Source organism: Nyctereutes procyonoides, unplaced genomic scaffold (assembly GCF_905146905.1).
Source record: "Nyctereutes procyonoides isolate TBG_1078 unplaced genomic scaffold, NYPRO_anot_genome, whole genome shotgun sequence".
Classification (NCBI taxonomy): domain Eukaryota; kingdom Metazoa; phylum Chordata; class Mammalia; order Carnivora; family Canidae; genus Nyctereutes; species Nyctereutes procyonoides.
This window is the reverse complement of record NW_026575024.1, coordinates 38,625,395-38,639,325: the sequence shown is the minus strand read 5'-3', so window position 1 is coordinate 38,639,325 and position 13,931 is coordinate 38,625,395. Positions and strand designations below refer to the sequence as shown.

Sequence of the window (13,931 nt, the reverse complement as noted above, 5' to 3'; positions counted from 1 at the left end):
CTCTCTCTCTGTCTGTCATGAATAAATAAATAAATAAAATCTTAAAAAACAACAACCAAACAAACAAAAAAACCACTTGAGTTAGCCTTGTACAGCATTTCCACTGGTCTGGTAAGAACAAAACACATATATTCATGTATGAGGGATGAAATACAAATTGTGTAATTGTGATTCCTTGTACAAGTTAAACCCTCTTATATTTTCATTTAAAAGTAGTGTTATACAATTTAAGGATGAATGGTAAAATTCATTCTAATAACTTAAATTTTATTTATATATATACATATATATATATATACACACATATATTTTTTTACTTAGAACAACATAAAATAGCAAATAGAAAAGCACCATGACAAGTCAAAAGGGGAAAAAGCTTCACAAATTACCAAACTCACCCAAGATAAAATAGGTACTTGAATAAAACTACAATTAAATGACTTGAACCCATAGTTTAAACCTTCCACTAAAGAAAATTCTAGGCTTAGATTTTCTCACTGGCGTATTCTACTAATTATCTTAAAAAGATATACTACTAATTCTATACAATCTCCTCCAGGAAATAAAGGAAGAGGCAACCTTCCTTTCTTTTTTATTTCTTTCTCCCCTGCCTCCCTTTCTTTTTTGGAGAGGAAGGAAGGTAGAGGCTGAGGGAGAGGGAGGGAGGGAGGGAGAGAGAGAGAGAGAGAGAGAGAGAGAGAGAGAATCTTAAGGGGGCTCCATGCTCAGTACAGAACCCCATGTGGAACTTGATCTCAAGACCCTGAGATCATGACCTGAACCAAAATCAAGTCAAATGCTTCACTGACTGAGCCATCCAGGCACCCCAAGAGGTGACATTTCTTTTCTTTTTTTTTTTTTAAATTTTTATTTGTTTATGATAGTTACAGAGAGAGAGAGAGAGGCAGAGACACAGGCAGAGGGAGAAGCAGGCTCCATGCACCGGAAGCCCGATGTGGGATTCGATCCCGGGTCTCCAGGATCGCGCCCTGGGCCAAAGGCAGGCGCCAAACCGCTGCGCCACCCAGGGATCCCAAGAGGTGACATTTCTAATTTCATTTTATGACACCTGATTTATCCTGATACCAAAATCAATGACACTGAAAGAAATGAAAACTATAGACCAATATCCCTCAGGAATACAGGTCCAAAAATCCACAACAAAATGTTAGAAAATAAAATTTAACAGTGTATAAAACCAATAGGGCTTATCTAGCATATGTAAGGCTGATTCAATATTCAAAAAATTAATCACTGTAATCTAGCATATTCACAGTTGAAAGAAGAAAGATCATATAGTAGATACAGAAAAAGCATTTGACAAAATTTAACCTTGATTCATGATAAAAATTCTCAACAAATAAGGAATAAAACAACCCCAATTTAATAACTTTTTATTATTATTTTTTTAATAACATTTTAAAAAAAGATTTTATTTATTTATTTGTCAGAGAGAGAGAGAGAGCATGAGAGCACAAGCAGGGGGAGTGGTGGGCAGAGGGAGTGAGAGAAGTAGGCTACCCACTGAGCAGGGAGCCCATTGCAGGGCTAGATCCCAAGAAGACTCTGAGATCATGATCTGAGTCAAAGGCAGATGCTTAACCAACTGAGCCACCCAGGCACCCCTAAAACTGATATTTTACAAAAGTCCTATCATCACACCAACTTCATACTTATTGGCTTTCTCTCTAGGATTGGGAGCAAGGTGAGAATGTCTATTCATTATTTCTATTCTGCTTTATACTGGAAGTCCTAGCCATTGCAGTAGCAAGAACAGGAAATAAGAGGCATTCTGAATGGAGAGGAAAAAATTAAAACTGTCCCTGTTTGCAAGTGACACAATTGTCTATGTATAAAATCTTGAGGAATTTCTAAGAAAAAAGTCACAGAACTAATAGTGAGTTTAACAAGGTTACAGGATGTGAGGTAATCACAAAATCAATTGTTTTTCTATATCCTAGCAATGGATAATGGAAACTGAAATTTTTTTTAAAGGTATGATTATTGTATTACTTTGCCAGGGCTGCCATAACAAAGTACTACAGACCCGATGGTTTAAACAACAGAAACATTTTTTCACAATTCTGGAGGCCAGAAGTCTGAGATGAAGGTTTTGGCAAGGTAGGTTTCTTGTGAGGCTTCTCACCTTGGCTTGTGGATGGTCATCTTCTCTGTGTCCTCGCATTGTCTTCTCTCTGTGCATGTCTGTGTCCTATTCTCTTCTTCCTATAAGGACTGAGTCATTTTGGATTAAGGCTCACCCTCATGACCTCATTTTAACTTCATTATCTCTTTAAAGATTCTATCTCTAAATATAGTCATGTTCTGAAGTACTGGGGGTTAGGACTTCAACACATGAATATTGGGGATGGGAGTATACAATTCAGATCATAACACTCATTAACATAAGCTATTATGACATAAGCTATGTTTTGACATAAGCTATTGTTAAAAATGAAACACTTCATTTATAAATCTTAAAGTATGCGCAGACTCTCTGTGCTGAAGACTTCAAAATATTATGAAAGAAATCAAAGATGTCCTAATATTTAGGGGAAACATAGCATGTTTATGGATTGCAATTTACTCCGCAATTAAACATAGTAAAATGTCTGATCTACCCACATTGGCCTATGGATTTGAGGTCATTTCACTCAAAATGCCATCGGGATTTTTTGTAGATAAGAACAAGATGTTTCCAAAATGTATATGGAAAATTTAAGGAATTGGGATAAGCAAAACAATTTTGAAAAAGAATAAAGTTGGTGAACTCATTCTGATTTAAAGACTTGCCTTAAAGCTACAGTAATTAAGACAATGAAGTATTGGGGAAGGGATAAACTTATATATCAGCAAAACAAAATAGAGCATCCAGAAAAAGATTCACACAAGCAAAATCAACGTATTATTGACAAAAGTGCAAGGGTAATTAAAGGGAGAGAGGATAGTTTTTTCAACAAATAGTGTTGGAATAATTGGACATCCTATGTAAAAAAGTGAACTTTGACCTCAGCCTCACACATTATACAAAAATTAACTCAAAGGGAATCACATCCCTAAATATAAAATGTAAAACTATATAAAAATTTAAAAAAGAAAATCTCCCTGATCTGGGGTTTCTGTTTCATAAAGACATTTTAGACATGACACCAAAAGTAAAATAGATGAAAGTAGAAAAAAACTGTAGTCTGAAAGAAAATATCTAAAACCCATATATCTGACAACCTGTATCCTACCTGTATCTTTCAAAACTCAACAGAAGCAAAACAAACAACCCAATTTTAAAAATGAGGAAAAGATTTACACAGATATTCCATGAAAGAGGGTATGTGGAAGACAAGTAAACACATGAAAAGATGTTCAATGTCATTAACTATCAAGGAAATTCAAACAAAGAACATAATGAGGTATTACTCTATACCTACTAAAATGACTCAAATAAAAAAAAATACTGACAGTACCAAGTGTTGATGAGGATATGTGGCAACTAAAATGCTCACACATTGTTGGTGGGAATTCAAAACAGTACAGCTATTTGGTATTTTCTTAAAAAGTCAAGCATGCATTTATGATATGACCCAGCTTCCCCCCTCCTAGATATTTACCCCAGAGAAATGAGATCTTAGGTGCACACAGAAACATTTATGTAATTGTTTATAGCAGCTCTTGTCATAATCACCCAACACTAGAAACAACTTAAATGTCCCTTACTAAGTGATAAACGAACTGTGGTATATTCATACAATGGATTACTACTCAGCAATAAAAAAAATAAACCATACACACAACAACAGTAACAACTTGGATAAATCGCAGAGGCATTATGTCCAGTGAAAGGAGCCATTTGCAAATATTTTGTATGTTTTGAATGCAAATATTTGTATTGCAAATGCAAGGAGCCACTTGCAATGTACTGTATGTGTCTAGTTGCATGACACTTTTGACATTTCAAAAAGACAAAACTATAGTGATCAGTGCTTGCCAGGGGTCAGGAGGGTGGGATGGAAGATGTAACTACAGCAGGCAGTAAGAGTTTTCTGGGGGTTACTGAAACTTTTTTAAATCCATAAAGTAGCCTCCATTTCAAACTGCTGTGAAGAATAAGATTTTCTTTCAAGGTGAGTGTGAAGCACTCTTCTTTCAAAAATTTCTATTAATGAATCAATTCTGTGGGTAATTCATGGCATGAATAAGAAAAATCATGCCCAAATCGATGAATCCAGTTCATCGAATGGGAATTATGAATGAATACGCATTACCCACATTTCAGTATTTTGATGCTGGTAGGATTTACTGAAGAGCGAGCCTTTTGGATCTGGCTTTCATCTGAAGTGACTTCTGCCTTCTGAGGGCAGCAGAGGGATTTTGGTCATGGTCAAGTCTCTGGAGGCAGACAATCAGATGACTGTTCCAGGAAACAGCTTGGGGTGCAGAAAGCCGTACTATAAGCAGTACCCCTTCTTGCCTTTCTTAATAGCCGAAATTATGAGTCCTCTCATGACACCTAATCCCTGCTCTTTTCTGCTTTGTTTGGGAATCAAAGCAACAGGTTTCTTCCCATTTTATTCATGGAGACAGATATTAGAAGAGCAAGCAAACAAGAGCGCTAAACAAATACATTTTAAGTTCAAGGTCTGCACGTGTTGCAGATTTTCTTTCCTCACTTTTCATTCCCAAACTTGTTTTCAGAAGGGACCAGAGACCTCTAACCCCTTCTAAGAACAAAAGATAATAGTCTCAGTTGTGGTATCATTTGTGTTTCCCCTGAGAAGGGAGATTCTCCAGGGAGACCCCCCAATTTGCCAGACTGTCTTGTGGGCACCCCCTGGTGGTCACTGAGGTGGAGTGTCTCTGTTCCTGGCATCCAGAAAGAAGATCCTCGCTGGAAGGCTTCTATAAAACTAATAGAAAGCTTCTGATTTTTCTTTGGAGCAGCAAGAAATAGATGACCAGCAAGAGAAGAAGGAGCAGAAAAGACACAAAATGTTTTCTGGCCAAATGGTGTTAAAATGTAGTCATCAGATCCAGGAGTCCTTGTGTTTTTCTGCCAGCTGCATGAGCAAATCTCTTTGCCCTCTCTCTGTGCTTTAGTTTTCTCATCCGGAAAATAAGAAACTTGAACTAGATTATTTCTAAGAGTGCTTTGGCTTTTAACTTATCTCCTATGCAATATATGTGTGTTTAATAAGTGTCTTCTACATAGAGGTGTTGGAAGCCATGTCTGCTCCCTGACTTGGCACCAGCCCCGAGAAGAGATCAGTGCCTGGGGAATTGAAAACAATGTGAAGACATCTTGTAGGCATCTTTTTGACCCCCATCACCTACCATTTTCCACCTGTGAAAGGGAAAGCATCCTGAATGTTTGAAATAGTTGATAATGATCAAGGCATAATCAAAGCCAGTTGAAACTTAAGTTTCTTCCGAGGCTCTCATCCAATCACAGTTAAAACCCATAAGCCTTCAGAAAGACGTAAGGATGTACATGTAAATCCTACACTCCTGATAACAACATAGACAAGACCCTCTTTCTCTATTTTTGGGTCCTGCTCATCACTTTACGGTTTAATAAATCCTGAAACTAAAAGTCATATTTTAAAAATACACCTCACATTTGTTATGTCTTATAATGAGGCAATTGATTTCCATAATGGCCTGTGTATTTTTAAGCAACTCAGTTGCTCCCACCTCCATTTCCTTACCTGTGAGTGGGGAATATGAAAGAGAACACCCATGAGGACATGTTTTGTAAGGGGCCACATGAGCATGTGTGAGTGTTATTGAAGCTGATTCTGATTCATAGCCAGACCCCAGCGATGTACCTGACAGCTGCAACATTTTCCTACAGAACATCAAGCAATTATTTCACATGTTTCTTGGCTTAAAGTGATAATTCCTCTTTAATGCAAATGGTCCTTAAAAGGAGGAAGATAGATAACATTTCTTAGAGAAAAATACATCCTAAAAGTGACGAACTGACTATACTGAAATCCGGAAAGACTCACAAGAAATACTGAGTTTCCCAACAATTTGGCTATGAAAAAATCATTTCTGTTGGGAGAAGAGGACAGAAAAGGGTTTGTTCAGTCTCCCATAAGGAAGCCTCCATTTCAAGCTACTGGTACTGAAGAGCAAGGTTTTCTTTCAAGACAAATGTTAAAAACTCTTCTTTTAAAAATTGCTTTTAACAGTCAACGTGAGGGGTGCCTGGGTGGCTCAGTCCTTTAAGCGTCTGCCTTTGGCTCAGATCCCAGGGTCCTGGGATTGAGCCTGTATCAGCTCCCTGCTCAATGGGGAGTCTGCTTCTCCTCTTCCCTCTGCCTTTGCTCCTTCACCCCCCACTCGTGCTCTCTCTTTTCTCTCTCTCAAATAAATAAATAAAATAAAAGAATAATCAACTCGAGCCCATGACTTGTGTAAGAGAAACCAGGTCCAAACTGACGAACCCAGCTCATCAAATGGGAGTAATAATCATAAGGGATTTATAAAGATTAAATAAGATAATATATATTTTAAGTGCCTAAAAAATAAAGGATCGGGCAGTCTGGGTGGCTCAGCGGTTTAGCGCCGCCTTCAGCCCAGGATGTGATCCTGGAGTCCCGGGATCAAGTCCCACATCGGGCTCCCTGCATGGAGCCTGCTTCTCCCTCCGCCTGTGTCTCTGCCTCTCTCTGTCTCTATGTCTCTCATAAATAAATAAATAAAATCTTTAAAATAAAATAAAATAAAGGACCAACAAGTCTTAGCTCCTTCTGAGCTGTACGTGTTTGTTTTTGGAAGTGAAGGATACCAGGATCTCAGCTGCACTGGGAAAAAAATTGTGCTGAGCTTTCTCTGTGGTAATGCACTGGAGGGTGACTCTGGTTCTATAGTCTTTTATCCAGGGGGATGAACTCTTTCTACCTCTGTTTCCTGTCCTGTCCCCCTTGAGCCATTGTATTTCTGAAAAGTGACTTCCCTCCCTTTTGAACCAGCCTCCAGCTTTTTCAGCACCTGTCTTTTCAACAGGTCAGCCTTTGTGTGTCTCCTACTTTCTGAGAACACACCCCACCCCGCTCCAGCTCACCAGCTCATCCTTTGGACCAAGGAATGGGGACAGTGGCACTCCTCTCTTGGCCTCTATCCCACATCAGTCTGGTTGCTCCCCCCCCGCCCCCCTCCCCCCAGCGCCTGCTTTTCCTCAGAGTTGTCCTGACACAGTGCCTGGCATGTGGGGAAAAAATCCTTGTGACAAGTGGCTGTGTACCTTTTAGGACTCCTTTGATCCGAGGGGAATGGTGGGTGGTGGGGAGTCTATGCAGAGAAGTGGAAATGGTGTGCCTTTCCTCGGTGCACACCTAGTTGTTCTGGGAAGCCAGGGAGGACTGTGGCTTGGCCGAACATTTTCTGCCTTACTTTGTCAAATGTTGTCTCTTCTTCCTACAGTAATCCTGGGGACTCTTTTCATCCCAGGGTTTTATTCCAAATGGAATGTTAAGAGGGTTCAGATGCTAAGAGACAGCTCAGGGCGGTGGGGGTGGGGAGAGGTGTGAGCTTGTCCAGATCTGTGGCTTTGCCAGGACTGTTTTTAAGTTGACGCAGGACTAAATAAAAAGCCCCTTGCTTTGATCTCAGGGACTTCCTGGGTAGACTGTCTGATTAGATAAAGATCACGTATCCCCCTACCCCCCATCCTTTAGGAAGTAATCTAAGCTTTGCAGGCATTCCTTGTCTTGTACTCCTGTCTCCTTCTCAAAGTCTATTTCTCTCTCTGTCTCATTGGATCCCTCCCTGGGTCTTGGGTTTTTCTTTCTGTTTTAGCAGGAAAAGGAGCCTGAGAAAGTAGGGCACTTCTTCTCCCCCTTTAAGCCTTCTTAAGTTATTTAGAAACAAAGCAAAAGCTTTGTTTGAGAGCCTCATATGGACCTCGTCTGGTCCTGAGCATCAAAGGGAATTGGTCTCTGTTTGCAACATGGGCAGCTGCTGGGATGCTATGAAGCGATCGAGGTGGCAGGTGGAGGGTTTGGAGAGAGAAATAGAGTCAGTCCCTGAACTGGGTTCATCAGCCAAGACAACAGAGTGTAAGGTGAATGTTGTGCGCGGGCATCTCTTCTCTTAGAGCAACCTGTAACTATGTAATTTAGACCCGGATACTCAGGAGATGCCCCAGAAACTGTCTCTGACAGTGATGAACTGGCTTGTTCTTGGGATTGGGGCAATAAAAAAAAAAGCTTGAACCTAAAGACGTGCCAAATTAAAAATCATCTAGGGTGGGTCATAGATTCTCAGCTTTGTTCAGGAGACTCTATTTAAGACATTAAGAAATGAGACTTTGTAAAAGATTGTATGCACTTTTAATATTTTATTTTGGGACGCTTGGGTGGCTCAGCGGTTTAGTGCCCACCTTCAGCCCAGGACATGATCCTGGAGACCCGGGATCGAGTCCCACATCAGGCTTCCTGCCTGGAGCCTGCTTCTCCCTCTGCCTGTGTCTCTGCCTCTCTCTCTCTCTGTGTCTCTCATGAATAAATAAATAAAATCTTAAAAAAATTATTTTATTTAAACCTCTGTGCCAGTCATTCTTCTAAGTGATACACACAATGTACATAATATAAATGTTAATTCATTAAATCCTCATGATAACCCCATTGCAACAGTGCCAAATGGGAAACTACAGCACAGAGAAGTGAAGTATCTTGCTCAAGGTTACACAGCTAGCATGTGGCAGATTAAAGATTCAAATCCAGGGAGTCTAGCCCAAGACTAACTCTGCTGCCCAGCCCTGCTACCACCACCACCCCCACCCCGCCAATACACATGTGCTTAGAAATTCACTGAGAAAATACACATGGGGAGAAAACATATACATTTATGAATTCAGTAACATTTTTTAAAAATTTTATTTATTTATTTATTTATTTATTTATTTATTTATTTATTTATTTATGATAGTCACAGAGAGAGAAAGAGAGAGAGGCAGAGACACAGGCAGAGGGAGAAGCAGGCTCCATGCACCGGGAGCCCGATGTGGGACTCGATCCCGGGTCTCCAGGATCGAGCCCTGGGCCAAAGGCAGGCGCCAAACCGCTGCGCCACCCAGGGATCCCGAATTCAGTAACATTTTAAAATATTTTCACCCATGTGAAAAATCATCACCCGTGTATATGGGAGGCAGTTGAATGTAGAGGCTCATTCATCAGTTTCATAAACATTTCTTTGAAAGCTGGCTGTGTGTGCCTGGCCCTGGGCTAGGTGCTGGAGATTGCACAGAGACTGAAATGCACCAGGTTCCTGCGTTCAAGCTGAGGCTTTAAGACCACGGGCCTGGGCCCAGAGACCAAGGATCACGTGTGCACAGCAATGCTACTGAGGGTTTTAGATGCTATGGGACCGGGGACCTGGAACTTCCCGGAACAGAGCATTTCTCTCCTTGGATCTGAGTGACAATCATCACTTAACCCTAAGAGGAAAAGCCCTGCTCAAAGACATGTTCTGCATGAGGCTTATTGCCTGGTCTGCTCACACTTGCCATAAAAATATGTGACTGCAGTTGTCACAAAAATTCATATGGTTTAGGCCCCTGTGGAAGAAACTGCTAATTTTCTCTCTAGTATCTTCTTTATTTGTCATGGACCTCGTTAGCTGGGGCACTTGGCTACCTAGATAAAGACATCCTCCTCTCTTGCAAACAGTTGAGGCCGGAGGACTGAGTTCTGGTGAATGGGATGCAAAGAGAAATGTGCCTGCAACTTCTGAGAAGTCTTTTCCCCTCCTTTCTCTTTTTTGCTGGCTGGAGTATGAATGTGATTGCTGGAGCTTGGGTAGTCATTTTATTTTTTTTTTATTTTTTTATTTTTTTTTTTTAAATTTTTATTTATTTATGATAGTCACAGAGAGAGAGAGAGAGAGGCAGAGACACAGGCAGAGGGAGAAGCAGGCTCCATGCACCGGGAGCCCGACGTGGGATTCGATCCCGGGTCTCCAGGATCGCGCCTTGGGCCAAAGGCAGGCGCCAAACCGCTGCGCCACCCAGGGATCCCTTGGGTAGTCATTTTAGACCATGAAGTGGAAATGGCTTGAAGAGAAATGTGGAAGAAACTGGATCCCATGACTACTTGGGACAGGCTTATTTTTCACAAGACAGTGATAAACTTCTATCTTATTTAAGCCATGGTTATCTTGTTTGATATAGCTTCCCTCTTAAATGATATGCGATGTGGTTTTATTCTTATTTATTTGAATATCCCTAAAGCTACACAATATCTGTCTGATATGCTTCATTTCTTTTTAATTTCTTTTAAAGATTATTTATTTATTTCAGAGAGAGAGAGAGAGAGAGAGAGAGCATAAGAGCGAGCATAAACAGGGGGGCAAGGTAGATAGAGAAGCAGACTCCCTGCCATCCAGGGAACCCAATGCGGGACTCGATCCCAATCATGACCTGAGTCAAAGGCAAATGCTTAACTGACTGAGCCACCCAGGGATCCTTGTTTTCTGTTTAAATTAACCAGAGTTAAATTTTCTTGGTTTCAGCCTTGAGTCCCTATGGCATCATCTCTCTCAATGTGCTGCCCTTGGGTTTGCAAGCACAGGAGTATACCAATGCTTTTAAGGTTAAAATATCTCCTGAAACACAGAGCTAGGGTACCACCCAGAACTCTGCTAATGAAGTCTGAATTCTTTTCAGAATTTCGGAAGTATTTTTGCTTGAGGTGTACTCTACTATCCCTTCCATGGATTTGTCTTTTCTGGGAAAAAAGATAAGATGCTGTGTTTTTCCAGGGCCCATGACCCCTCAGACTTTGCTTGGGGGGTCTCACTGAGGGGCATGGTTAATAGGGCCAATGGTCCCCAGGGCCCATGACCCCTCAGCTTTTGTTGGGAGTAGGGGGAGGCTTTCGCTGCAGGGCATGGTTGATGGGGTCAGTGGTCTGAGTTATTGGTCACTTCCCATGGGAAGCCTGGGCCCTTAGCTCTGCAGCTCCACCTGCTGCACATCAAACTTAACCCCTTCATACCTTCAGTCATCATAGCAACCTTAGAACTCTAAAAACCAACTCTCTCTCTCTCTCTCTTTTTTTTTTTTTTTTGACAAATAGGCTAGAGTGAGGGATTTTTTTTTCAAGCTTCCATTTCACCATCCTTTTCCCCTTTATTTCTCTCTGTTCTCTAATTGGTACCTTGCTGAGCCTTCTTCTTCCACCTCCCTGAGTGACTGTGCCCTGCTATGATTAAGTGGGGCTCACTTCTTGAACCTTGGTCCTTGGAGACCCAGACAAGATGTGGATCAGTAGCCCCTGGTGTGTCCAAGCTCTGCCTCCTATAACCTCCAGTTTCTGACAGAAGTAGAAACACCTGGCATGTCAGGCTCACATCTGGTTCATCCAGCAGAAACCAGAAGTTGCTCACAGTCTAGTTGTTCTTACTCTGGTTTTCTACAATTCGGTTTTTCAGGGGAACGGAGAGTGGGAAAAACCTGTGGCAGATGGATGCGGAGTCATCATGATGGCTGTGGGATAGACCCTCTGATGGACCAGGGTCCTGACTTGAACTTGGAAGGTGCTCAGATGAGATTAAAATCCCACTCCTTCACACCCCACCCCGATGCTGGTTCCTTGTAGAAAAGGTGGAACAGAGGGGACAGAAGTACCTGCACATTTGACATCCAAAGGGTGAAAGAAGAAATGTGGGTTTGGAGCCAGACATACCCTGGTTTAAATATGGATCTACTACTTGAGTGATCATGGGCAAGTCTTTCTACTACCTGAGGCTTGAGGTCCTCACCTGTGACATTTTATTTATTTATTTATTTATTTATTTATTTATTTTTATTCATTAGACACACAAAAAGGGGGGGGGCACAGAGACACAGGCAGAGGGAGAAGCAGCTCCATGCAGGGAGCCCGATGTGGGACTCGATCCTGGGACTCCAGGATCATGCCCTGGACCAAAGGCAGGCGCTAAACTGCTGAGCCACCCAGGGATCCCCTCACCTGTGACATTTTAAAAAGGTGGCTGAGTTGATTTCCTGATCCAATATCTAGCACAAAGGAAATACTCTGTAAGCGGGCATTTCACACTGAAATGGGACCCAGTGGCCTCAGAAGGGGCAGTTCTCATGTTTTCTTTGACTCTTCCAGCAGATCTGGGAGCAGAACTGCAGGGGGCATGACAGGAAGTGTGATTTAGCAAGGCTGTGGGATGAGCTCGGGGCCTTCCATTCAGTAGGTGCTGGATTTGGGACCATGTTCCCAGTCCTGGCCTCTGTTTATCCCAAACTGTGCACACAAGAAATGAAGTTAGAATCTGAATTTGGGGAGAGGCAGTGTGTTCTTCTCTTGAAAGAACGAAGGCAACTGTTAGTTGGAGTGGCTTCCTTGCCTAGGAGTTGGTGAATACAGACGTCCCAACTCTAATATTACCATTACCAACCAATGGCAGCCTGCACATCATCCTCTGTGTGTGGACTTATATGTGCCAAGGGGCATTAGACTCATGACCTTGTAGGATGCCATCCAACCTCACTACATCATTTATTTTTTCCCTTCAGTTTTGTGTATTTTTAGTACTTAGTTGAAAATATATTACACATACAGAAAATAATGTAACAACTGTCCATCACCCAATGCTCAGACTTAACCAGTATTAATATCTTGTAGTATATTTTAGGTTTATTTTTTTTAAATACCATATTTCCTCTAATGTTTTCCACTTTTCCCACCTACTCACTGTCATCCATCCTCAGGTGTGACTGTTACCTTGAAATTGGATGGTTAGCTTTCCTGTGCATAATTTAGTACTATTACCTATGTTGATGTCCACACATAATATAGCATTGTTTTGTGACTCTTTAAATTATTGAAATTGTGTAAAACTTCATGTATCCATTTGCAATTCACTTTTTTACATATTATATTTTTATGACACATCTGTGACAGTAGGCATAGCTTTAGATCATTCATTTTAACAGCTGGATAATATTCTATCTTATTAATGCATGGTTTATTTGGCCATTCCTCTGTTGGTAGACAAGTTGTTTCCAATTTTTGACAATAGAAAGAAAGTCCTCAGGAGTGAAATTGGTGATTTCTGCTATATCCACTTTACAGCATCCACTGTACTAGGTATAGTCAAATTATCTCCATAAGCAATGGCAATAAGAATTTCTGTTTTTTCACCATCTTGCCAACACTTGTTATCGTTAGACTTTTTCCCCCTAAATAAAATGTGGCAGCTCTGATTTATTAAGTACAGTCTCTGTAATTAATCACATCCTCATCTGGTCCCATCCTATCTATCACTTTGTAATATAGTCATCTGAACTAGTCACCCCACTAAACCATTCATTTATGACAGGGTTCCTGCTCCTTTTTGTGTCTCCAGTATCCAGCATGGTGAATTGTGACAAGCACACAGCAAATGCTCAGCACACATACATACATTGACTTAAATCTAAAGAATAAAAATATCAAAGAATGGTTAGTGTAGGGATAGAACCAATATTGATCAAAGAACCAGAACCTTCAATCACTCCTGGGTAGAATGTCAACCAAAAACTTTGGAAAACCCTTGGACAGTATCTACTAATACTGTGCATGCCTGAGGACCTGTTAATTATACTCCCAATAGAAATGTGTCTATATGAGCACTAAAAGACACACCTGAACTGTTCACAGCAGCACTGTTTGTAAAAGCTCCAAACTGGCAACCACCCAAATGCCTGTTCATGGCAGAAAGGTAAATAGAAACTTGCAATACTGGACAATGATGAGAATGAATGACTGATAACTCCAAACAGCAATATGGAAGACTCACACAAAATGATGTTGAACAAAAAGATGCCAGACCTCAAGGAGCATATGTCAGAGGACTCTATCAACGTTTGAAAATCAGGCAAAACAAATCTAGTGTCATGATATTGATTACTTTTGGTGGAAAGTGGGTGCTGACTGGAA

At 41.0% G+C, this 13,931-nt stretch overlaps 1 protein-coding gene across 2 annotated transcripts in view; it reads left to right on the top strand.

The window, feature by feature from the left end:
- TASP1 (taspase 1) overlaps positions 1–11,770 on the top strand; it is a 321,618-nt gene extending 309,848 nt beyond the window's left edge. Inside the window, exon 14 of one of the 2 annotated variants that reach the window (XM_055345390.1) lies at positions 11,431–11,770. In XM_055345390.1, the coding sequence (XP_055201365.1) occupies positions 11,431–11,496 (66 nt within the window). In that variant the 3' untranslated portion in view covers positions 11,497–11,770. Of the gene's footprint in view, positions 1–2,021; positions 2,122–11,430 lie in introns of those variants that run through there. The other variant, XM_055345382.1, reaches the window with a different exon arrangement.
- Positions 11,771–13,931: the final 2,161 nt, after the last annotated feature.